We start from the raw sequence: 27463 nt of genomic DNA, 5'->3' as shown, positions 1-27463 counted from the left end.
AAGCAGGGCACCATTTTTGGTGTCTAAGCAAGGACTCTTCTAACATATGGCCATCATGTTTCATGCACAATTCTGTTCTGAAAAGGGATTTTGTGTAAGGACAGGACCTTTGCAAATAATCAGATCTATCTTTTGTGCAAATTCAGGGCAATATATCCCAGTTTTGCTGTCTAAAATACCATTTACTCCCACTAGGACAAGGAAGTCTTACATTCTTGTGTTGTGAGTGGATCAGATAAACCTGCGTAACCCCATCAGAGGACGTGAGTGCACCAAGAGCAGGAACGGAAGACACAAGGACACAGTTTGGTACACAAAACCAGTTTCAGAGGTGCAATACAAAAACAAAATAAACAGGCTTAACTCAAATGTCCTACTGCATAGTTGCAGGGCTGTCAACACAAAGGCAAAAGTAAAAACAAACCCAAAGCCCACTATATTCAGCTCTAAGCTTCGAAGTTCAGAAGTGAAAACTTTAAGATTATATATGACGCTACAGTGTTATTTTTACAAGTCAAGTTTCAGAATAGATCTACTCTACTGCTGGCTGCTAAATTCTGAGAGAAGAAGATACTGTAAGGTACTAAACTCCCAACTTCAGAATCTAGAAAATACACATGCATAAATTCACTATTTTTAAATTTCAGTCCTGTATATTTTAGGCAGGATTACTTTTCAAAAACAATACTCTTCCTATAAAAATTATAAATGGATATTATATTGATGTATTGTATAAAATCCAGCTCCCTCCGGAATGGAGCTGGTTGCCAGCAGGATGTGTCAGGTGCTGCCTGTACCAACAGGCTCTGCAGCCTTCTAGGGCTTTGGCTGCCCTTCCTCAAGGGAAGTAAATGTTTCAAAGACAGAATGTTCTTGCTAGTTTCATAAAAAATCAGCAGCCAGAGGGGAGAAACTCTTATTGTATATTCACTAAAGAAGGAGCCATGGCATATCCCACCAGCACCGTGCAATGGGTAGGACAGGTGGCATATGCTGGGTGGGTGGGAATCCATGGGTGAGCATACTGGGAATGGCAGACAGATTCTAGAAAGCAGGATAAAATTAATAAATGAATTAATTAATACATTAATGGGAAACTGGGCTGCTCGTGGAATACACCTGAAACCTTCACTTGTGTTGTTATGATACAAGAAAACATGACGTAAGCTGCTCTTTTGCGCCTGGCCCACTCTGGACACTGGAATAGGTGTAGCAGCTAGTTTCCTTTTCTTGCTTTTATGTGTTCTCAGCATAATGCTTTGCTTTTATTTTTCCCACTGTACAAGAGAGTGACTAATTCACAGACACGATCCAAAACAGCAGGTAAGTCAATGGGCCCTGCATTAGCAGTACAAAAGCCTTCACGTGGAAATTGTATTTATTTATTTTTAAATCATGTATGAAAGCATTTCAACTCTTTATGAAATATGAGTGTCACACATTCTTCTTTCTAAAATGTCTTGAATTTTAACTGCTTTACAGTGACCAATGGGTTACACTAACTTCATCGTGAATAGGTATGCCTGGCTTCATCTTCACATGTAGGCAAAGTGTAGAACCTGCGTACAATTTTGCAATAAACTACAAATAAATTGCAGAGTAAAGGGGAGGAACGCTAGAATGTGTGCAGAGCTGGAAATAGGTGGAAATAGCAAAAACAAGCAAACAAAAGAAACAAAAAGAAAAAAAGATCAAGAAAGTAACTTGGAAAGAAGAGCTGAGTTTCACATGAGAAAGGGACTTGAAGACATCCCATCCCTGGAGGTGCTCAAGGCCAGGCTGGATGGGGCTTTGGGCAACCTGGTCTGGTGGGAGGAGTCCCTGCCCATGGCAGAGGGTTGGAACTGGATGATCATTAAGGTCCTTTCCAACCCAGCCCATTCTGTGATTCTATTGAGAACCTCTAGGACAGAAGACAAGAAACAGGAGGAGGGCAAAAGGTAACTGAAATCAACAATTAGAAATGCCTGAAACTGAAAGACACTCAGCCCAGGAAAGAAGAGCACCTCCCACTGCCAAGTATAGGCAGCCCAAGACCTTCAATTAGAAGCCCAAACATCCCGGTAAAGCATCCCAGTTTGACCACGCACCTTCATGCCAGCTGCAGCCGCTGGCCCGCTGGGGTCCACAGCCTGGATGTGGCAGGGCTTGCTGCCCCGCACCACGAAGCCCCAGCCAACCGCGTCGCCGACGATCTTGAAGGAGAAAAGAAGGAGGTGAGCACTGGCCCCACGACACATCTAAATGGCTCAGGAAAACTATTTTTTAATTCCAACACATAGTAATGAACACTGTGTGATTATATTTTATCAAAGCCTGCGTACAGGCCGCTGTATCACATATGGGAAAGGCACTATGTCTTCTGGTTTCAGTTAATTTTTTGTTAAACTAGGAGGCTGCAGAAGGCAAGGCTTTCAATGACTAGGTTCAAAACTGTCTTTTCAGAAAGGCTTAAAATTAAAATTTCTGTCCCATCGTGGTCTAAGAAAAAGTATGCCTGAGTAGAAAACTTCAGTCTGGGTAGATAATCCATGCCTACAGCAAACACAGTACCAGGAGCACAGAGTTTAGATGAGTTTGTATAATAAAAATATTACTGGCTTTATGTAATTTCACACCCTATTTCAGTCAGCAGCACTACGCTGGCAGAAAGACAGGATAAACAAGTGCAGAATCAGACCTGAAATGTGTGGAAGTACTGATAACGGACTTCAGGATTTTAAAGTACAACCCTTAGCAAATGCAAATAAGCTCTAATTATCCCTTCAGAAAATGTCTGTTTGGATTACCTTACGCATACAACACACAGAAGTAGAGAAAAATACCAGAGACGTACCGTAAAAGTTTTTCTGACATATGGGGCTCCGGGCATCAAGAGCTCATCGGCAGTCACTGGTCTCTTTAGTACTGTAGGGGTACATAAATGAGTATTCAATATAAGCATTCCTCTCAAGTTTTTCCTAATAAATAAGACAAAATGTTGGAATATGCTATCTTTTTGGTGCCAAATCCCATACGCTCTTTGAAGTCTTGAGGTCTTGCTTGAAAGTAGCAGAAGAGCCAAAGAAAAGACTGCAGAATAACTCTGAGCACCAATGATGAGATCTTCGGAAAACTGGGGTGTTGAGGTAACAGACTTTGATGTCTGCAACTGGCATCCCCTAAACACTACCACGAACTTCAGAAATGGCTGTTCCTGTGTCCAGTGCAGAAGTGGCCAACCTCCCTGGAACGAAGCATCTTTTCTTGCAGGCTCCCTCTGCACTTTGTGTGCTCTCTGCTATTTCATCTGACTCAGTTTGGAATCCTAGAATTCAGTAACAAGAAAATTCTGAAGAAAGGTTATATTACATACAGGAAAGCTTGGTAACCTTTCCTCCATTGCCCAACCCAAGAAGTGAGTCTTTGTCCCTTCTGAATCCCCACCTTTTCCGCCAACTTTTTTTTTATTGCTTGGGGATGGGAGGTGATTTTCCCTGGAAGAAGGCAGGGAATGTTGGCATTGTCATGCAACATTGCTGCTGTTTGGTTCAGGTATTATCCCAACAAAGAGGTTTCTGCAATTGTAAGCACAGATATCTAATGCCCTCATATCCCGACATTCCCCGCTACTTTTCTATATTATGAATTAATTTTCCCCTGAACAAAGTAAACGCAATGTTCTGTCAAATCAGATTGATACCATACTGTATTTTTCTGTCTGTCAATGCTTTACAACACAGAGGGCAATGGGAAGCTATACGTTCTTCACTGCATTTGCCTGCTTCACCTTTCAAATTATGACTGCTCTTCCTTTAGTGATAAATGATTTTCATGATGTCTGCCTTTTAAGTCACAGGTGGAATATAAAATTTCTCCCAGATGGTATTCTGAAACATTCATGAATTTCTTAATGACGCTCCTGGGAGCAGGAAGAATTCTAGCACACAAACCAATAAGCATTTTTTTTCTTTCCCGTGGATTTTGACAAGCAGTCATTTAGCCAGAGTTACACTTTTCAGAGCATGCCTGTTCAACTTAAAAAACCTGGATCATTATGCTCAGTCAACAAATGAGAATCAGATAAATCATCCACACAGGACTCCCTTGCATGCCACCCTTCATTATACCCTCAGAAATTTGGTTTGATGATTGTTTTCCTACATGACTGGTCAAGTCACGACCTGTTTTTTTTTAAAGTCCTTGCCTGCAACAGAACTCAGCTGACAAGATGCCTGTCTTCTGTTTATTACTATACAATTCAGCAACATGCTCTGGTTCTGGATAGCAGGAAATTATTGGTGAAAAAAACCACTTTATAGTCCAGCAGAGGTTTAAGAATTCCTCCGTAACATTTACATCTGACAGCCTTATGTTAACCTCTGCAAGATGGTGTGTGGATCTGTAGCTGTGCTACGGGAGAAATTACCCTAAGGGAGGTTGTGTTTAAAAAAACAAAACAATAATTTATGGAAGGGCAACATCAGCCTATCCTTTTTCTTTCAGTGTTGTGTAATCAGCTGCATTAAAATAAACTTGTTCTCACTGCTCATGGGTTGACACTTGGTATATAATCAGAATCATAAATGAATGGAATGGCTGGCATACTTCAGATAATGCACACGTTTATGGACAGCACATGAATGCTGTTTTATCTGTCCCAGAAAATTTTCCAGGATGCAATTATGGTGTACTGGGGCCAAGGGCTCACCATACCAAACGTATCAGAGCATTTCTAGGTAGTATACCTGAGAGATATTTTGCCAAGGTACAGTACTGTGGCACTTTTCATAGAGGTGCAAACGTGTGGGAAGGTGGCACTGAGCACCCTGCAGCAGCTCACTCTGAGTGTGCAATGACCAACAGCACTGAGAGCGCTGCCCAGAAATGAACAGCAGGTCTGGTGTATGGGGTTATGGCTTCTGGTCATGCAATCACACTCAGTCCCTCAGCTGATTTTAATTTAGACCCTCGTTCTCAATTCCCAGCAAAGCTTAAAGAGAGGGAAGGAAATGTGCTAACAGCAGAAAGAGTATGTCCCTGTAACTACACCTGTGTTTCTGATGGTCACTCTGCACAACTGGGATGAAATGCACTTACTTATCTCCAGAGTGAATTGTCAGCGTTCTGAACAAGACTCACATAGTGCTTGACGCACTCTCTAGCAGTCATTTAAAATGCCAGCATCCCTTTGAAGGAGAAGCTGACAGTCATCCACTGAAGCCTTCCGCAGATGTACAATGCTGCCCACACCATCAGCAGGGACCCAGCAGCCAGCTCCTTGCAGCGTGCTCATGTCTGTGCAAGACCACTGCTTTCCCACCTCCCTTTAGCAGGTTGTTGCACGGCGAAGCAACCCCCTCGCATGCCATGCACAATGGCATAGGTGTCCCCTCCTCCAAATGAGCAATAATCCCAAAAATGATCCCTTGCCCATCAGTTGTACACACCCCTCTGCCCAGAGCAGAACTGGGAATTTATACTAAATCCGAAATAGTAAGGAGCACAAAGGGCAACATGGACTTTGAACTTCAGGGCTCTTTCTGAGGGAAATAGGGAGGCTGAAACAACATCCATCCCAGTCTGTTTTCCCCTTCACAGATGTACAATAAGAAACAATTTTAACCAAGCTGTGGAAGAATGGGTGTGTTTAACCTTCCGGCATGGGATAGGAAATCCTTTCAAAAGAAAAATAAGCTTCACCACTACTTTTACCTTCCCAAACAAACCAGTGCAAGACCTAAACAAACGAAAACATTGACATGGTCTTTGACAGGCTCAAACAATGCTTCCTCCGGTTTTCGATGCTGCTGTTTTCTGAGCTGTGCTATTTCATAGTGGCCACTGGACAGTTAAACTCTCCCATGACTTACGCCGAAGGAATGTCTCGAGGAGGAGGCTTGAGTCGGCCCAGGGCTTGGCAGTGCAGAGGCGAAGCTGAGTCTCTGACTGCATGTCCTCCTCAGAGATAAATTGCAGCTCCAACCACAATTATAGGCTTGGTGCAGAGATTATGGGAGGCAGACGTCTGGCTTGCATTCGGCAAGACCTCAGGCTGGGTGATGCTAACAGTCCCCCCCGGCCTTAAAAACCCACGGTGCTGTGAATTTTTAATCTATCCTTGAAAAGATAAACCTAGACGTGACGTTAGGCATTCCTCACGTCCCCTTCTCCCCAGACAGATGCCGGTGCCTGTCGCCTGTGCATCAGAAGCGACGCCGGTGCTTACCAGATTTGGGGTTGCAGAGCACGGGGGGGCTGCTGCTGAGCGTCGGGCTGCTGCTGAAGTACCCGCTGCTGCCACAGCTGCTCATGCTGCTCCTCCGCACCGCCGACACGATCTTTATCTCCTTGGTGGGACTCACTGCACGGCCCGAGAAAACACAGGGAGAAAGCGAACTGGCATCCATTATTAAATGAGTTTCTCCAGGTTCTTTAAGACACTAAGCCATGCTTTCACCTTCCTATGGGGTAAGCGTGTTGTACACAGAAGGGTCACTGCATGAGTATAACATCATAGCTAACACGACAGCTGAACTGCTCCCATTGCAGGATTTTCTAGGAGGCATTTCAGTATAGAGAAATAAGTTTTTCTACTTCCCATTTATTCTTTCATTTCCTGCTTGATAGCATTGTATAGCAAACACTGCAGGATCCCTTCCCTTCATTTTTCTCAAAACCAGCATAGAATATATGGCAAATTGCTCTGGGCTTAGAGGGACTTAAATCCATTCTGTTTGATCGTGGACACTAATTTTTGACCAGCAAGAGAGCTGTTATTTATACAGGAGCAAAACCACCATAGAGAGCTACAGATTTGGTAAACTGAGCGAAAGCACAATCCCTGTGAACAGGGATATGTGATACCCTGTGCTTTTTTCAGATAAACACTGAAATCCCTCGCACAAAAAGGATGCTAAAGGATATTTAGCATCCCATGGAGTCACTCTACAGACAGCAGTAGAGTTGATGAGTCACCTGAGAGAAAACTGGTGTGTTTTCTGTTGTCATGGTTCTGCTTGCGCAGGCAAAAGGGGCTGTCGTGGCTTTCTGGCATCAGGCGCGACTTCTCAGTGAGCAGCTCCATTAACCGCCGCCGCCGGCGGAAATTCATTCTGCACTGGTAGAGCAAGTTGCTGTCCATAAAATGGTGCTTGTTGGACACTGGAAAAAGAAACAGATAGAGGCGATTGCTTGGTGGGACTGAAATCTAAGCGTACCTATCTGCCACGTGTGCCCTCCCGTGAGGAACAGACACTCACACCTCTTCCCTCCCCGCTGCAGACTCAGAAAAGGGGCAAGGTGGCCAACTTCACACGGGTGGCTTCAACAAGCACGTTTCTATGGGGTCGGTAACACAGCAGGAACTTCAGCGGCCACAGCTGCAAGGCATCTTTCAGGGCACCTTGATTAATGGCAAGCACTCCTTTTTGTTGAGTGGAAGTGGAAGCACTCCATCGCTCTGTGACAGGCCGCGTGACGCCCCTCTCGGTGCACGCCGTGTGCCACGCGGAGCTGTGGTCACTGCACACCAGCCTGACGTCCCTCCCTCCCCTGAGCTTTGTGCCTCGATCGCAGGCGGCCCTGAGAAGCTGGCCGCCCTGCCTGCCTCCGTCAGAGCCACGGGGCAGCAGAAAAGGGAGACCTGTGTATTTCCTCTGTCTTATCCACCACAGACACGGTGTCCCAGACACTTCCTGCATTCCGCTTCCTCTCCTTTGCACGCATACGCAAGGTTTGGGAACAGGCACCTGGCCAAAAATCGTTTCTAACGTAACGAGCAGAAGTCTTAATTGCTACCTGTTTTGACACTGAGAGCAGATCCCAGGTTGCTGCTGGACTGAGTGTGCCCACAGACTGCAGCCCGGCCGCAGAGTCTGCGTGGTCGCTGTTGCTGCTTCTCAATAGCGATGGAAAATGCAGCAGTTGGACCGAGCTCTGTGCCAGGTCCCTAAAGAGCTCTGACTCCTGCAGGGCTGGACTGCAGGAAGCTCTCCTGAGCAGCCCCTGCGTTAGCACTGCAGGACCCTAAATAGCTGCAGGAGACGTTTTGGCTGCATTCTCCCCGTCTTCACTCAGTTCCTCTGATCACGTTCCACAGAAATGACTTCCCACAGCTGATCTTTCCCGTGAAGGATCTACGTTCTGGATTTACCCCGTTTAGAAATTGCATTTCTTCCAATATTGAATCACGAGGACTGGCGGGCTGTATGTATTTACATGTAACGTCTAAACAACACCACAGATACGCGCTCAGACAGCAGCCAAGCCTGACGCTTGGCGAACATGACTCAGGCATTCGGCCTCAGCCTCTGCCGCAGGCACTGCGCCGGAGCCTTGCTCTCAGCTCTGCCTGGCACCTGCGGTCCAAAAGCAGCAGAACCCAGGGTGCTGTGCCAGATCTGCAGCCCTCAACATGCTCTTTGATCTCATCCCTTCTTTCACACCCCTCAACACACTCCTTCTTCCTCTCATCCCTTCTGAATACCTTAGTTTTGTAGCAGGAGCCTTGCATGATAGCCTTGCAAAAAGGCTGTATTTAAACATGCACTTCCTCTGTCTTTTGACACCTGTGAGCTGGAGGAATACCCTCAGAGAGCCCAGACATCTTCTGCAGCAGCTTCTGGTCTCAGAGACCATATTCATTCCAGGGAAGTGAAGTAAGTTATCCTTACTTCCTTAGAAGAGGCCAGCCTAGCTGTGATGCTCAGGGCTCAGCCCTCCACACGGGCATCGAAGCTGCCATATGGGGTCAGACGGTGAGTCCCTCTTGCGGAGAAGCCTAGAGAAGCCAGTCTCTTGCTTGCCTGGGCCACTGCCAGAGATGGGACACCGCACAGATGGACCTTCTGCCTTTGGGACACGGGGAATAATCAGGACACAGGAGCTTCATGAACTGCATGTGCCTGTGCCCTGGCTGCCACGCTGAGTTTCTGCCTTGACTCCCACAGCATGGGGTAAGCTGCACGGCATTTTGCGTGGTGCTTTCCTCCTCCTTTGAAACTCTACCTTTATTTTTTCACGAACAAAGCAGAAAAGATGTGCCAGGCAGCCACAGTGCTTCAGGCACCATCTACACAACAGAGCGCTGGTATCTGCACTGGGTGATTCCCTTTGAGAGCTTCAGAAGAGCCAGTGCCACTTGGTTTTATTCAGCTTCATTTCGGGGCTGAACCTGTTGTTTCCTCAAATCAGCCATATGCAGCCACAAGGCTTTGCTAAGTCCCATTTAGCACCGCAAGCAATTCATTCGTGTGTCCTGACACCTTCATTATCGCAGGCACACACTGCTGCTGCGCTCATCGCTTTGGACATATATAGCATGCGGTACTATTAAGCAGCACTCGCTAACGATCACTATTTTTGAAGAACTGAAATAGAGGAGGAGAGATCTGGAGCCTTGCCTACATCCACAAAAGGATTTGCTGTCTGAGACAGAATTAATACGTTGGTGTTCCCAGGCACCACTCTCGTTTTCAGACCACCGCCACAAGTAAAAGTATTCTAGTAATAGAATACCGCAGGATTAGAATAACCTGATGCAAATACAAAATAAATTAAAAATAAATAAATAAGAACACTTCATTTTTTTGTGATGACATCTTAAAGAGTTCACTGAAACTTAAAAAGAAAAGCACTACTTAGTCAGCATGCTACTGGGGTTCATAATCTTAAATGAAAGGGGGCCCCACAAATACTCACCTGGAAGCAGAATTACTAACTGTTTGCCATATAAGAAATACCATCATGGTTTCTGATTCAATTTAAATATTATGACACTGCAGCTCTTAAGAAAAACAATTCTGTTCTGTTTGTGCCGTTAACTGAAGTGCCCTGACAGCCTTCAGAAATTATGATAATCAGAGATCAACACATGCTTGATTTGCAGGCACCATAAAGCACTCAAATTCTGGACTAATTACTGACCATGAAACCACAGAATATAACCGTTTTATACCATGATACTGGAGCATTTTAGAATAACAATATTTGTTTTGACTAAATATTGTAACATTACATGCTTACAATAGTGAAGATTAGGTCTTAAATGGAAGTAACTGTTTTACTCCACGGAAGGGTGAATTTTTATGCAATAAATGAAGACAACTGTAAAAGACAAGAACAGTTACTGTATGTTGTAGAATACTTGTACGTGATTTGCACGATGAATGGCTTGTAGCCCCAGTGCTTAGGACAGGTAGTATCAATGCAGAATTTGGAGTGCTCGCTGATTTTCATAGTTTAATTCTTCATTTCTCCTGATAGTTCACATTTCATGTGAAGAGACGTTAGAACAACATTCTCAGTTTGCGAAAATAATGTATTTGTAGCACCATGTAACTTTATGCATATTCCTTGACTAAAAGGTAATATTTATGTACATTTAAGGAGAGGCTTAAAAAAAAACAAAAAAAAAAACAGGCATACGTAGCTCAAACCACCTCATTGTATACATCACCAAATAAAATATCACACCAAAATTACTGGTGTGACCTACGGGACCTTTTTTTTTTTTTTTTTGAATCATCAACTTTCTGACTTACTCATGATATAGGATGAAATGTCAAAATGTCCATGCTGGGATTCTGGCTGAGTGTATTTGGTATGTTGTGAAAAAAGGGATGTCCAGACTACAGATGAGAAGAGGCTGAGAAGGGGGAAACAGGCACCAGTGCAGGCTGTCTCTGACAGACTCCTCGGATGGAGATGTGCGTGCCCTTGTCCCTGAGGAAAGCAGCTGACACAAGTCACAAGTATGTGACTACTGGGTACCGAGCACGCACAGAAGTTGGTTTTGTCACACTGTACACGACAGCCAAGAGGCAGCAGAGCAAGCAGTGTTCATTTACCTGCTTCAACAGCCAGCATTTTGCTGAAATCAGCAGAGAAAAGTGGGAGTGAAAACATTTTCAAAGCTGACAGAAGAAAGCTCAGAGGGCTGCACAGACTTGCTCAGGAGGGATTTCTTTAAAGGTAATTCAGAGGTTGTTACCTCGAGTGTTGACTCAGAGCTGCAGCAGATAAACTTGTCGTGGCTGACAAGGCTCGTGCTTCACGTCCCTGTGCCTCTCGTGGAAGCTGCTCCCTCCAGATAGGGACTGACTTACCTACTTACTCCTCAGTTAGCTCACTGCCCTTCACAATACAGCACAGAAAAGCAAACCCGCACCCATTTCGGTTTGTCTTAAAACGTCAGGCTGTGGCTGGCAAGTATCAGGACCTGTTTCTATACATGATGAGGGTGATGTTGTAAAGAGGAAGGTGGGGTGATTTTATGGGTTTTTCATTCCAGTTTAATTCACCAGTGCTCATGTGGCAACATGTTCACGTTATGATGTGCACTTTATGAAACAGGGAGAAACTGTACCAAAGAGCATACGGTGACTGGCAACCTCCAAAATCATAAAAATGCACAAGGGAAGTTCTGGTCCAAGAGGGAAAGGCATGAACATTAACTCCAGGTCATGGATGTCAAGTTTGCAGGTATAGTCACAACCCACCAGTCTCATCTCCCACATACACAGGACACAAAATTTCTCCCAGAAGCAGAACTAAAAAATTACCTTCTAATCTCACAAAAATACAGTTTACTTTTACTCTAAAGCAGCCTGTAATGTCTGCTTTACTCTTCCCCTCATGAGCTGTCCCCATTACTTTCCCTGCCAGGCAATAAATGCTAAACTCAAGGTTGAATGTGTTTAGCTTCTAATCCGTGGACTTCGTAACACCTTTGTTGGAAAGTTACATAAGGTCTTGTCAGAAACCTTTGTAAAGAAGTCTGTGAAGTTATGGAGCCAACTCTCAAACATCTTTGATCAGCTGAATAAATAATACCCCTTAAATTCAGGCTTATTCTTCACCCTTCCTCCAGTTCTCCTCAGAGCTTCTTTATCCTTCCTAAAATACGGATCTCAGAGCATGCTCATCGTTCCTCTTCCTCTTCTTTTACTTACAGTTGTCCTTTTGTACATCTCAGCCTACAGTAATAGTTACTACAACCGTACTGTGCTAACAGCATCAGCTGGGAACCATTTGTGTAGGTGCCCTGTGTGTCCTCCTTCCCCTGCTCAGCATTGCATCATACCAACGAACAGGGCTGGTATTCTCATTTCCTAGGTGTACTACTCTCTATTCAGTTATATGAACACATACCTCTTTTTGGATGATGACCGACAACAACAGGTTAATTTACAGAGTCCAATTATTTGTTTGCTGCCTCATTTATCCATAGAGTTTGAAAACTTCGTCAGCAAAGCTTTTAGATGATCATTCCATATTTGCTTTACTGTTAAGAAAAGAAAACTCAGACTATTTATTTTGGCATTTCTCAGACTGTGAACACCTAATGTTGCAACTTTGGCAGTTCTTGTGCCTGGCTGCTTCACAGTTTCTGTCCAAATATATGAAATATAAACTGCAATGTCCACGCAAATCTTCTTTCAGCTTCCGATTCTGCCATAAAATCTTGGGAAATGTGCAGGGCTCAAACAGCCTTTTCTTCTGCAAGGAGACTGATGCACAGCAGAGATAAAAATATTAGCTTTACACTGATTTCATGGAACTGAGGAGGCTTTAGAAAGTACAAAAGCCTATTTTAATAAATGGTGTGACTCATGCCTTAAAAATCAAGCCATTTTCATAACTGGCTCTTTCCCCAAATCCCTCCCACAACCTCAATTCCCCGTGATTTTTAGGGCTGATAATCTGCACATCTCCAGCGTGGTGATTAGTGTTTTCTACCAGCTGAATGCTGCAGATCCCAGCAGACAGTGGGCAGTGATGTACCCCAGCTGATCTGCATGTTCCCAGAAACATGAAGCCATCACTCGCTGATAGCTAGGGCATCCATGGCTGCTTTGTGTCAGGGAGCGGTGGGAAGGAGATAGAAGTTCCCCGAGGAGCCGATGAGCAGTTCTCCTCAAGACAGCAGAGGACAAGATCAAGTGTGTGCTTGTTTGTTTGGGTGAGTGTGTGCATGTGCTGGGGTTAAGAGGCGAGGTTAGAAAAGCATTAGCAAAGTACACAGAATTCTCAGCGCTGCTATGTGAGGTCTTTTCCTACTTGAAGACACAAGCAGCACCGAACCCTTCCCAGCAGCGCGCAGCGTATTTCCAAGCCCTTCAGTGTAAGACAGCGATCCCAGTTTATCCTTAAGTAGACTGTATCTTCATACTGAGGTAGTTTGCTCTGTTAAAATAGAGTTAAGCCCAACCCAAAGCTGCGGGTCCCTTCTGGACCTTCCCCACTACCGGCTGCAGTGGTTTGCCCCTTCCCACAGCACATCTCAGAAGACCATGCCAGTTTTGACCTCTGAAGTGACAGGAGTTTACCCCAAAAGAGTTGACATTGTACTGAAAACAAGTGGAGGGTGATGAGAAACATCATCAATGCGATGTGAAGCCCTCAGACCAGCTGTGGGAGGGAGGGACAGGGGCTGCTGGTTGCCCTGAGGGAGGGCATGGCCGGGCCGGCGGGGCTCTGCCGCTCCTGGCAAGGCCTCGGCTCCAGCCCCACGGCCTTTGCTCCCTCACTCCCCTCTCCTAAGCAGAACTGGTGTTTGGAAGGGAAGGAAACAAAACAACGCTGCAAAACAACAGTTCCTTTAAAAAAAAAAAAAAAAAGAACCTCTCTGCATGGATAGCACACAGCTTGCTGCGCTGATCTCCTCAGCGCCTCGGGCCTTTTGCCAGCTTGGTTTCTGCCTCTTGCCAGAAAAGCAGTGGAAGTGCGCGGCCACTTTGGCTCACGTGGGGCTTGGACAAGCCTGCAGGCTTGGAGGAGAAGGTGAGCTGCTCGTCCTGCAGAGCTTCTTGCTTTCAGCACGTCCTCGCCCCCGCTCAGCGCTGCCACCCCAGTCACACAGCACTGCGGCTCCTGCCCCACCGCTCCTGCTCTCCTGCCCTTCACCAGCGCACGTGCAGCCAACAGAGAATAAATGACACTTTAATCTGCACTGGACAATGCTTTTCCCACTCCTCTCAAAGGCTTCCTGTTTTTCTAAAGCTAATCTGGCTTCTGCAAATGCATTTTCATAATGGCACCTATTCAGGTTAGTTTCCTTTTACACATTGATGAATTCCACCTGCTTGGGGCTCCCTCCCATCAAGGCAGAGGGACTACAATGCCCAACGAGCAGACAGCCTTCCATCTCCAACTCCTTGCACCATATAAACATGACACTTGCATTTCCACCTTTTATGAATGCGTATGTGCTGCGGAGACTGTAGATAAGCCCACCTGTGAATGCACTCACTCTGCATGCACTCACTCTTGGCGCTGCAGCTGTACTTTGTGGGATTGTTTTCACATTTGGATTACGAGGAGTTCGCTGGGAGCAGACAATGGATCTAAGTTTGAACTGCTACAGTTTCCACTGAGCCTGCTGTATAAAACTGTAAGGCAGATCCTGAGGCTGAAGTACAAAATGCAGAGAGCTGTTCCATCTCATCCCAGCAAAGGGCGAAGCCAGTAAGCATGTCCTACGACTGACAAGTGTCCAGAGAAAAACTGTGATATAGAGAACCATGTCTCCTGAGCTATTGCAATGAAATGCAGTATATTCATGTAGCGAAAAAACAGTCTAGACAACTTTTATCCTGCCTTCAAAGCATAAGGTTTACAATACACAGGTGTCAAAAGTTCCTCGGGAAATGAAATACACCGAGTCTCCTGCTCCTATTAAAGCGGTGTGTTCTGCTCAGTACATTAGCATTTCATTTTAGCTGCCTTAAAATAGGTATGCAGAAAAATGTTTCTAAATACACTTTGTCTTTCCAGTAGGTTTGCAATCTATTTGCAGTCTATTTTCAAATACGCGCTCCTTATTCTAGAATGAAAAGCCAGTGTTGAATCACACTCATTTCAGCAGCCTTTTCAGTTTGTATATGAGGATTTATCATCTTTAATTTAGCAAGTTTACAGAACACAGCCAACTGCTTTTCTCTGCTTCCAAATAAAGTATGGAAAGTACAGTCTGTGGCAAGGGAAGCAGAAGATGAAAAGGCCCATCTGGGTATCTTTTTTATGTTGCAGCTGTTAAGAACTGAAACCCATTCTCTGACAGAAAAATAGAATTCGGTAGTTAATATGAAAAGGCATGTTCATGTGTTATTTCCCTAATGTATAGACATGTGTGGCTCTTTCAAAAAAAATAAAAATAAAATAAAATAAATTCCTGCTTTAGATAAAGACAATTGCAAGGAGAGCACAATGAAGAGCTGACAGAATAGGAAGTTGGAAGATTATATACTTGTGTGCAAAGTTCTTATTCTCTTACATTTCTACCGGGGCAAAATCATGAAAAAATGCAAAGTTGTCTGCAGGTTTAGCAAAAGCAGCTGAATTACTGTAGGTGAGGTCGCTGTCCATATTCATGGGGACTACCACGGAAGGACTGCCATACAGATAAAAAAAAAAATTAGTGACACTGCCCGGCATCATCGCAGGAGGAACCAGGCTAATAATAGAAACAAAGTTATGCTGGAGGACTTTAAAGCCTAACTGAAGGCTTGAGTTTTACTGAGACAAATCAAGGCACAACCTGTAAAAGTAAAATCTTTTACAGTTTTTAGTACTATGTAGAATGGACTATACAGACTGAATGCTTTTTGGACTATATAGAATGAATACTTGGATATTTCCAACAGCTGCAGGTGTTAGATCAACCATATAAACGATATAAAAACCCATGTGTTAACTTTGGAGGAGGAAATCTATGACCACTTAAGACAAGGATTTAGGGGATGGTTCAATGGCACTTGTAAATTGCTCACCGAAGTCGGTATTTCCAAGCATAGGGTTTCCAAAGAGAAATCTCAAATTAAGGAAGAATTTCACATAAACGTATTCACAGTATTTCACATAAACGGCAAATTTTCACTCATGAAATAAGAAATGTCAACTAATCATAAGCATTTGAGTATATAAAGTAAATTTAACAACTCGATACAATTTACAGAAATTTTAGGTGAGAAAGGAACACTTCTCAACAAAAGCAAAAGAAATAAATACATTGTTAGATATCTAATCTAATTCCACAATCTAAAGAACTTTCAACCGCATCATACATCTTGATGTATAAAACTAAATGCAGTGATCATCTTGTTCAGGGCAATTTTGCTTCACAAAGGTATGCAGTCCTTGCAGAGAAGAGGGAAAGTTAAGTACATGTTTTAAGACTTCTCTGCAGAGACAGGGAGATAGCATGTGTCAATATTTACTGTTCTCATTAAGTCACTACAAAATGTTTGTTTTCACCTCTGAAAGTAATTTGCACAGTGGAGTTGTGCTGATAAAGGATTGACGCTTGAGAGGTGGCAAGCACCTGCTTCTGTGCTGAGCAGAACATACGCATGCCTTGGTCTCACCGGGTCTAGCCAAGAGCAATTAGCTCAATTAAACTTTTTTAGGCTGAAAGGTATTGCAACTGGGGGTGAAGAGGGAAGGACGTAGATCATATCTGGGACATCTTAACACATGTTTTCTATCATTATAAAATCCTAGCACTAATCAGATGTTTCAAGCAAGGTATCTGCTAGCCAGTCACCTCCTGGAGAGATTTTCCCACCCCTCAGTCATTTAGGAAAGCAAAGTCCATGTCATTTTCAACACCCATCACATGTGTTCCTCTGCTGGTCTAGGGCTGGGAAGCTGCATCCGGAGCCGCTGTTGACTCACGCAGCAGGTAGGGAGCAGCGGGCAGCGACGCGAACCACCCCTCGCTGAATCGTGCTGCAGTCACTGCCTAGGGAAGGTGCTGGGCAGATGTCAGATCCACCGCGTCAGAGAGGAAATAACACAAAGCACATGCGCTCAAGAGCAAGAAGCAGCTTGGAAAATAGCAACAGCGAAAGAGACAGAATGTGACTTGGCACGGGAGGACGAGCGCTGCTGCTCCGCCACGCACCTCTCGCAGGCACACACTGCGCTGCGTGCCCTGCAGGACAAGCACTCTGTATCTGCACACCACAACATGCTGAAAAGGATTTCAAAACGTTTGGCGGCTGCCACAGAGGAAATGCAAATACCCATCTTGAGAAGATGCTGAGAATGGATAAGTTACTCTTACTGGTATTAACCAGATTTTTAAAATGGAAAGTGTTTATCCCTTGAGTTTCCAGACCTTAAACTTTTCTGCAAGATGTACAGATGTTTCTTCATCCCCCAGCTTCTGTACCCAGAGAGTCCTGGAAGGAGGACGAGAGGACTTAATCTATGTCAGTGGTTCTCTGCTGCTGGGGCTGTAGGTGCAGGGTAAGTGCTGCAGGAGATGCCATAACCGACTAGCATGAGCCAAAAATGATGCCAGAAAGAGCCCTGTGCATACCCTCATTCCTCCTTGGATATCTCAGTATCCCTGTTTTCTAGACTGAGCAAGGTCTGTGACTGTGTGTGGCTGCTCATGCCGTTCTTTGCCTGCCCCCAGCCCACCCTTGCTTTGGTCTGATCTACCCCAGTGCCGGCAGACAGCTTTCTTCATCTCTTGCTGCATGTGAATTTTGACCACAGTAGTTAATCTGTCCCACTCTTTCCCTAGGAAGAAAAACTAGGAAAGATCCGGTCTCCTTGGAGGAAATTCTTACCTGTTAATTCTACAAAGCTCTGCGTACCTCGCTCACCATACTAGAAATGGGCTTTCACACAGCTGAGAAACGTGTTCTGTGCCCCTTTTGTCCTTGCTGTTCTTGAACGCCCATAGCCCTGTTTATAATTCCTCCCACAGTCATCATTCCTATATTCTGGCAAAGACCATCAGCGTTCACAATGCAGAATAATAACTACTGGCAATTACCCTGCCAATGCAAGCCATGAAGAAACGTACAGTGCACAATACGCTGCTACCTATAATGGTTTTATTCCACAGTACCTGGGGGTACCAGCCCCTAGGAAAGGACATCTGGCTCCTATTTCTGAGAACAGCGGTTTGTGGGTTATGATTTGTATGCACCCGTGGAATTTTTGAAGGAAGCAATTCAGAACTTAAGCACATTTCATCATTTTCATTTATGGCGGGGGAAATATGTATAGTTATACATGCCTGAAGAGATCAGGAGGATTATTTTTAAACTGAAACCTTTGATGTTTTTACAGCATTTATACAATTCCTCTTAAACCAATGTTTTCCTTTTTAAAATTAGCATCAGTGTTTGTTTCCTGTGTGAAACCTGGTTTGTGTCTGACCAATTAAAGTGAAGACAAATGTGACAGGAAACTGTTTTGAATACAGTACCTCAGCTGCAAAATATAACTTTCTGAGTAATTGAAATGAAAGTCAGTATCAGTAAAAATAAATTGCACAATTCGGTTGTGGCTGGAAAATTACTACTGAGACTGGCAACTTGATACAACTATTTCTATTACTTTCTATTGCATTAGGCAAGGCAATAAATACTTAATAAGAATAGTAGAGCAAGTTTTATTTTATTCCACATTGTGCATATCAAACAATACTGCTAGCAAAAGGTTGCCTTTAGGGCAGGAAAATGTTTCATTCTCCATGCCTCTGCGGTCGAGAGCCTTTCTGCTGGCTCTGCCAAAAAGGATGCCAATTAGTGTCGAGTAACATTTTGGTACTGCTGATGCAATGCACAACAAAGGGAACATAGTATGGACTTGCTGTACTAAGAGATCAAAAATACCACTTTTATTCTGGTAATTGGACCTAGAGTTCAGTGAGAGGGAGAACAAGAGAACACTACTCCTGCCATTCCATGGTTTACATCCCCAGTTTGGTACCAGGAAGTCTCATTTCAAGATCGCCTGTTAGAGGAAGGTGACATTGTATAAACCTTCAAAACGCACAGATCGTAGCCAGATGCTCAGGTGAATCCCTCACCAGCTGTGTTAATTCCACTTGCTCTGTCACCAATATTCCTCATGCCATCTAGACAAATTGCTTCTGTGAAATCCAGAGGAGAATGAAATCTGTTTAGAAGCGTGCACGAAGCATGTTCACTGGCGGAGATAAATGTCAGGGACATTATTCAGTTTTATTGTACTTCCAGCTTCCCCAGCGGGTCCCACTGATCTGCCTCTGCCCATATAAAAGCAGAGTGAGGAAGATGACGGTACCTCGGAGAGAAGGCCACTTCACTCAGCAGTCAGTCAGTTCCCAGAATCCCTTCTTGTGGTCGCTTCATGAGTTTCAGATCTAACAGAGTGCTTTGCATATGATGCTGACATCCAAAGAGGATGGGCAGGGGATAAAACTGACCAAAGCAATCCCAAGTGGTAAGCAGTGACAGCATTGCTCAGGAATACCCCACAGAAATCCTGCTTGACAGGGACAAAACGACTTCCCTGACAATGGCACTGCTGATCATTTGCTATAGTTTAACGAGAACAATGTTTGATCTGCAATGATTAAACCTGACTTTCTTAGCTTTGCAGAGATTTCAATAGAAAAGTAAATCCAGCTTCACACCATGTATTAAGTCGTGACTTTATTTCCTCTGCAAAAATGCCAATATCAGCATAAACCTGTCTTCTTTTTTTCTTTTTTCTTTTTTTTTTTTTTAAGGGATGTTTATTATGTGTATAGTACACAGAAGATGCTCAGGTAAAAATAGGAATTAGATCACTGCTGCTATAAAGAGGAGAAGTGGAATATCTTCCCTTAGTCAAGCCCCAAGCAGTTGGCACCCTATAAATCATAGGAAGCACAGGGGTAATTATAGAACTGGAAGCTGATTACTGTAAACATTCAGAAGTAGCTCCTAGTAAGTGGAAACTAAACATAATGTGAGCATGATCACAGTCATGAAGGAACCATGCAGGTCACTATACACCCATCTTTTCTCTATTCCTTAAGACTAGGTTATCTCACAAAGCAACAAGCAAGAGAGTCAATCTAGCACCTTGTAGTTTAACAGCCTGTTAATACTGTGAATTTTGTTCTCTGTCAGAATTAGCGTTGATTTGACAACACGCTGATCATAAGGATCTGATTACTTTCCTGCTTGCATTAAGCAACACTGCTAGCAGCTTCTGCCAGTAGGTTCTGCCACCTTCCAGCACCCCATTTGTCACTCTCACGGGTGCTGCTGTTGCCTTTGTGGTGGAAAACGCCCAGTCAAAGAAGTCCAACCTGCACTGAAATTAGGTGATGTCAACACATGAAATGGGTTTTAATGCCGGGGGTGTTCATTTTGTCACTCTTGGGGCCACAGAGAGAGAAAACTGTCTCCTCCACCTTTAATACAGGGACCTTAGTGAAGGTGCAGCCACAGTGAGCTGGACCGTGACAAAGTGTCAGATTCCTGCCTCAGAGGAGTCAGACCTCCAGGACCAACACCACAACACTTGAGCTGAAAGCGATACCCTCTTTCTTACCCAAACATACCAGCATGATTATGCAACATGACCAGGAGGGAAGCTTGCTTTCTGACATCAGATTGTGCTCTGCTCCTGCCCTCAAATACTGTATCTTCTTGAGATACAAGTAGGAAGATACACAAAACGTGTAGTTTTTACTCTACATAAAGAATGTAGCTTATTTGTGCTTCTAATCCCTATCTGATCCTTACAAAGCTATTTACCTCAATTATAATTACTGCTGATAACAAGTTCTACAAGTTAATTACTCCAAACATAAGAACGTTCTTTTTCATCCATACACTTACATAGTCATTATACAATCCCAAATTCTAGTTTTCATCTCTATGTGAGGCAGAATTTTCAGAACTAAGACAAGTTTTGAAAAAGCCACCGTTTTGTTAAACAACTCCTACCTAAAGTTATCAAGAACACAGACATACGATGCCTAGAAAGACAACATAACTTTACCTGAAGAAGGCACCACAAAAAGCATAACTTTTGCCACCTGGCAGTAAGTGTCTCACCGTGCTGTATAATCCCATGCTCCAAAAGTCTGCGGCCAAGCTGCTCGGCTTCGGTCCTCGTCGTGGCCTCTCCTTCCTGGATGAGCCAGTCAATGAACTCTGATGCCACAAAGGTCCGCTCATACTTGACTCCTTCCTCTTCCCTGGCTTGCAAAAGAGTATTTTCAGAACTCATCAACCTGGTAGGGAAGGGAAAAAAAAAACGATAGGGAAAATGATGCTTCAGGAAAACAACTCCAGATCTATTCTGGCAAATCTCACTGATACCAAGCAAAAAGATGTGAACCTAACTTATTAAATCTTCCCTCAAGCTATCAATCGAAACTTAGTATGGGAATTATAGCAGCTCAGTCGGGAAATTTAGGCTTTATATACCTATATGAAGTTAAAGCTTTCTCTTTTTCCCTAAAAGAAAACAAGGTTCTTCAGCTTTGGATTTCCCATATTTAGTTCTTTAGCTTCTCTGAAAGTTAACATATAATTGACCTCAAAATAAAATCAGCCTAAAAGCACCAAGTTATAGCTAATGTGTTCAAAAATTCCTAATTAATTTTTACAGTCAGCAGGACTATGCCCCCAAGTCATTTAGATGGTTTTGAAAATTCTCCCTGTAAGCTTTAAAACAGCTGCAGAAAAATTCAAGAGGAAGAAAAAAAGGCAGCTCTGTGGTCTGGATGGTTGGTAAATATTTGGCTCCCACCACTCCGCGATGCAGCTGCAGCCAGTGAAATTGTACACCTGAACACATTTTGACATTGGAGATAATCTCTCAGTTTGCCCTGACACAAGAGTTAAGAACATTATGAGGTGTCTCCATATCTCCATGCAATTGGCACATATATAACTTAAAAACACTAGGAAAATTCTTCTCCATTCAAGGCACCTAAACAAATGATGCAATATAAAAACAAAAGGAAAAAGAAAAAAAAAAAAAAGCCTCATTATTTTGTTAATGCAAAAATGAGGTTGACATTTTGGAGGAGAAGAAATGAGAATCAGTCTCTTAATACAGAACCGCACTTTTTTGTTGGGAGACTGAGAAACACAGCCTCTTTATTCATTAATTTAATTATTACTCATAACTATTTTATTTACTATAGGCTAAAGGTAAGATTTTCAGAACAACAGTTCAAGAATGGCTTGTTTGAGTTTTTTTCCATGTAAGATTGTAAGTCTCCTCCCCTCACCAACTATTTGGAAATTAAAGGCACAACTGGACCACAATGTGAAAATTCCAAAAGCTCTTGATCTTTGCCCTTCTTATCAGAAAACTGAATTTCATATAAACCCATACATGAGTGATCACTTTCTTAAATTGCCAGTATGCCCAGAACTGATGGAAATCATGGGAAGTACAATAAATACATAACTTCACCTCTTTTGGGGGCTTCTGAATTCTGAAGTCCGGCACCAGAAATAGAGAACACAGAAGTTTCATTTGAAATTACAGTGAAGAGGTTTGACGGGACCTGCCCCTTGTTATTTCACCTGAAGGATTTATTCCAGTGACTTTAATGAGAGCTAACCAGAAGCCAGGGCTGGCTGGATCTGACCCCAGGCAGCAGATCAGCAAACCAGTCAAAGGCTGCTCTGCCACAGCTGCAGCTGAGTGGCAGATATAATGAACTGCTCCTGTCCACGTCGGTGTGTCGTTACCAACACCTCTGAGCTGAGTAAGGATGAAGAAAGTCAAAATTAGCTGAATTCAGGGATGGGGTCAAAAGCAAGAACGTGTATCATGGGGGACAAGATACTGACTCCAGAACTCTTGCAAACGTTTTATTCTTTTTCATATTTTTATTTGCCTATGCATGCATGCAAGGCTTAGCTCTCTGTCCCACGCTAACCACACCTGATTTGGAGAGAGCTCCAAGAGACCATCTTTAAATGTCTCTTGTTCACCAAGCTTTTTTCCCCCTGAGAAATAAAAAGCAAACCCAAAACTCGTGTCTTTTATACCATCTGCTGCATGGTTACCCAGAACTGGTTTCCCAGGCGCTGCGGGCACCAAACAAAAAATCCTGAGGATTGTGATAATTGTTCTTTGATGAGCTTATAATTAGTTGACCAGCTCATTGAAGCACCAGATAGAGAGGTCCTTGAAAAAGTGATGCTAATCATTAGATTTTTACAGCCACAAAAGAAATCTGGAAAAATATCAAGTGGAAAAACACTCAGCTTGACATTTCACACCCTTCTGCATGTGCCCAGAATAGCACTGCAAAGGATTTGGACTTGTGAACAAACAGACACGGCAAATTGACAGTTTTACAAACCCAGAAACAGCAATCCACTGCTAACTGAAGTAAATCACTGTAACGCCACTGCTGTCAACAGAAGTGTACCAATTTCCATCAGCCAAAACCTGGCCTGGCATTAGCCAAAATTGGAAACTGCCTCTCTCTCTTCCATTTTCTGTGTGTTTCAAAAAACATGAGACCGTTTATGTCAAAACCTATTATTTGTTACAACTTGTGTTAACCTACATGAAAGGTATGTATTTAGCCAAACACAAAACATTTCAGAAGATTTTTTTTTACTTTATCTAAATAACTGCACCAAAGGATAAATGTAAATTAACCACTGATGAGGTAAAATGAAAGTGATTCAAAGAACACAGTCTCAAAATTATCTGAATAATTTCCTGAAATTAAAACCATAAAATCGCACTTTTCACTGTGAAATCTAACTGAAAGTTGAAGCTGAAGTCAATGTCATGAGATGACTCGTAACTCGTAAAACTGACTGCACCAGAAACACTACAATCCTGCGCGCCTGACCTAAACCTACGAGAACTGCAAACATAATAAAAATATGGTGCCTGCACAACTTGAATTTAAAAAAAAAAAAAAAGAAACCCAACTATGAAAGGTCTATGTTGGATTTATGTAAGACTTGCAGGGAGGGTTTTGTTGAACAGGAAACATGCTTATCTTATCCAATCTCTTTGGTCAGTCCTGCAGAGTATGAAAACTGATACCATCCTTGGGTCTAGTGAACTGTTCCCGAATTTTCAGGAAGACTTAAAGCGGTAGGTAATTAGGTTTCATCTGTAGTTATAAACCTGAAACTCAAAGCACGTTCACAGAAAGGGTTACCAAAGTTTGCACTGATGTGCAGGGAATCTGAGCTGTTTGATGATTTTCAGTGCAAATGAAGGGAGGACAGGGTCAGAGACTGATTTTAAATCTTCTAATCGGGCACCTACAGCCACCAAAGGCATTCATGATAGGTAAGGGAGGTAATGCCATAGAGAGGACAGTACAGGCTACAAGGAGCTCTGTGGTCACATAGAAGGGGGACAAGGAAAGGTTGCTCCTCAGCTTAGGGACAGACCTGATGGCCCATGTTCCAGTGAGAGCACAGGGCATCTATCCCTCACTGCCGTCTGAATGCTGGGAACTTGCCTAATGCATCCCCTCCTCCGTCCATGCAGCAGTCTGCTCATCCTCCTCAATCATATTGCTCATTTTACCCATCGAGGGTAAAAATCTGCGTGAAAGGTGTTGGATAACATCTGCAATGTTTGGCAAGCACAAGCTACTCTGGCTTCTGAATGTAACGGTACTCCAGCCCTGATGTGATGGGTGGGGAAGAGCAGGAAATAGTATTACAATGCGCGTCTTAAACCAGCAACACCTAAAAAACTTAGATACATTTCAAAATCATCTTGGCTTCAGATACATTTCCTTTGGCATAGTCACATTTCTCTTGAAATTAGGCCTACAGACATTTTGATAAACAAGTTGAATATACTGGCAACCGATTTCACATCTGTGCATGAAGACTTTCTCCAGTTGTTGCCTTTTAATTACTAGTTTAATTATGCTGAATTAATATTTTCTTTCTCAATGCTATAAGCAAAGACTTGTATTACCCATGTGCGTAGTTCACTGCAGAACTCTTTGTGCACTAGTCTGACGTTCAGTATTGGATTTTGAGTTTAAAATGCATCCAATGAAACTGTGAAGGTGTTGCTAATGGGGATGTAATGAAATCAGAGTGCTCTGCAGACTGGCTTTGCTACTGAAAACAAGTAAACCCAAACAGCCCAGGTATGCAGTCTTATCTCCCGCGAATACAAAATATTTCCAGTGATCCATGGAGAATTTTTACCAGCTTTGACTGTCACAGACCGGTTTTGAAATGCCATGTATTTTTAAGCTACACTATATTTAGCACTTGGGGCTGGTTCTAAAAGTTTCTGAACCCTTTAGATACGTTGCCTAGGAGCAACCACCTCATGAGGATGAGTTATATTTAGATATAGGTGCTGGTTTGGGTATTAACTCCTTTCCTTTTATAAACACCATTCTGCTGGTGTAGTGTAGGGCGAACTGGACACTAAAGCTTGGTTTGGAGATGGTTCTCCGTGCAGAGAAATGGGGATAGAAGCAGACACACTGGCAGACAGAGCTTTTCCTACCATGGCTCATTTCATGCAGGGGACTGTTATCAGCCTCACCAAGAAAAAAAATGATTTTGCTCACAGAAGCTAAAAACTGAAAACAAGGTTGCAGTCTAGACACACCAATCAACTTCCCATAGCATGGGCTATGCCTGAGGGAGTGTGTGTTAGAGACTAAAGGAGCAAGTGCTGTGCTTCGTAAAGCACAGGAGATTTTGGAGATGGGCAGTCCAACTATCTTTCCCAGTGTATCCAATGAAGGATTTTTCCCAGTGGCGTATTTTGTGTTTTACCCAATTTATTTTTACTTTAATTAGTCACAGTCACAGCAATGACTCTTTGAGCAACCTGATTCAGTGGGAGGTGTCCCTGCCCATGGCAGGGGGGTGGAACTGGATGATCTTTAAGGTCTCTTCCAACCCAAACCATGCTGTGATTCTGTGATCCTAAATTTTACACGGCAGGTGCAACAAAAGGAGTGGCATTTACAGTTGTTTTTTTATATTTCAGATTAACTGCTATTTCACCAAACTGCCCTTCATAGCCTCCTAACCTTGAAGACAGCATTTACCACCAGCTTTTTAACCTGGCTTTGTCCTGACACCTGGTACAGAGTTCAAGTGAAGATACCACAACCCTGCTTTGGGGAAAGCTGCAGAGCTGGCGAGTTGTTCCGAAGGCACTTCCAACAACACGCCCAGTCCCCTGGCAGCAATGAACAGAGCAGTTGGCAGCCTTCCCTTGTTTTGCTGATCTTTTGCATCTGCCCTCTTGTGCAAGGGAAGCAGGAGGAATAGGCAATGGCGCGGCATTTCGGGAAAACCCTGGGACACACTAGCAATAGGGGACTGTCCAACAGGGGGTCATGGCTGTGTTTTTAGCCTTCTGCTTAACACCTTCCTCTATACAGTTGTTAATTTATTGCAGGAGGGAAACTAAACGACTCCAGCCAGAGGACTCAGTGTCTCTCACCAAGAGGGAGTGTGGGCAGGATTCAGCCCAGAGCAATACTTGAAGCTTTTTGGTAAATAACACACCGCAACTTTTGCATTACTTTGTAGCACATGCCAACATGTATTTTATTCACTCTGCTTGAAAGTGCCACGTTACAATCCCTACATCCTGAATAAAAATGTCATTAATTATAGATCGGGAAGTACGGTTAAGCTGCCTAGTTATTTGACGGAAGTAATCCAGTGGGATATTCAGTATCTCAGCACAATCATTAATTTCAAATCTTAATTAGATGTTCTTGGCTGAGGTTTATTTTTGCAACTGCTTTTGGTATAAGCTCTCTGATGCAGAAGCTTTGCAGACTGGAACAGCGAAGATTAATTTCACTCATTATTTAAAATCATAACTCCTGGTGAAGCCGTAGAGACGGAGTTGCAGAGAAATATGTAGCCACTTGTTCAGTATATTTTGATGTACTAAAGTTTTGGGTCTTGTGATTACAATTTTAGATGACCAATCATCCGGTTGTGGCTCTTTTTTTATAAAATAGAGTGAAAGGACTAAAATTTACACTGGGTTCTGACACAGGATGTGTTTACAAACCACAGACAACATAATATAACAAATGCAATTTCATTTTAAAAAAAAAATCATAGAATCATGGAAACATAGAATCATTTAGGTCGGAAAAGACCTCTAAGATCACTTGGTCCAACCTTTAACCTAGCACTGCCAAGTCCACCATTAAACCGTGTCACTAACCACTACACCTACACATTTTTTGAAGACCTCCAGGGATGGTGACTCAACTATTTTCCTGGGCACCCTGTTCCAATACTCCACAACCATTTCAGTGAAAAAAACTTTCCTAATATCCAACCTAAACCTCCCCTGGTGCAACTTAACGCCATTTCCTCGTCTCATCACTTAGTGCTTGGGAGAAGAGACTGATCCCCACCTCCCTATAGCCTCCTTAAAGGTCATTGCAATAAGGTCTCCCCTGAACCTCTCTTTCTCTAGGCTAAATGACCCCAGCTCCCTGAGCTGTTCCTCGTAAAACTTGTTTTCTATAACCTTCACCATCTTCGTTGCCCTTCTCTGGACATGCTGCAGCACCTCGATGTCCTTCGTGTTGCAAGGGGCCCAAAACTGAACACAGTACTCAAGGTGCAGCCTCACCAGAGCTGAGTACAGGGAGACAATCACTTCCCTAGCCCTGCTGGTCACACTGCTTCTGATATAAGCCAGGATGCTGTTGGCCTCCTCGGCCACCTGAGCACAC

The 27463-nt window shown here is 43.4% G+C and overlaps 1 protein-coding gene across 2 annotated transcripts in view; it reads right to left on the bottom strand.

Moving 5' to 3' along the window:
- The window catches only part of DEPTOR (DEP domain containing MTOR interacting protein), a 76992-nt gene that overhangs the window by 18182 nt on the left and 31347 nt on the right, over positions 1–27463 (bottom strand). For both annotated transcript variants that reach the window (XM_013185030.3, XM_048071332.2), the window contains 5 exons: positions 20820–20998; positions 6958–7143; positions 6209–6343; positions 2837–2907; positions 2091–2195 (listed from right to left, as the gene is read on the bottom strand). In XM_013185030.3, coding sequence (XP_013040484.1) covers positions 2091–2195; positions 2837–2907; positions 6209–6343; positions 6958–7143; positions 20820–20998 — 676 coding nt within the window. The remainder of the gene's footprint in view (positions 1–2090; positions 2196–2836; positions 2908–6208; positions 6344–6957; positions 7144–20819; positions 20999–27463) is intronic.

The sequence above is a fragment of the Anser cygnoides genome, chromosome 2 (assembly GCF_040182565.1).
Source record: "Anser cygnoides isolate HZ-2024a breed goose chromosome 2, Taihu_goose_T2T_genome, whole genome shotgun sequence".
Taxonomy (NCBI): domain Eukaryota; kingdom Metazoa; phylum Chordata; class Aves; order Anseriformes; family Anatidae; genus Anser; species Anser cygnoides.
This window is presented reverse-complemented; position numbering and strand designations above follow the sequence as displayed.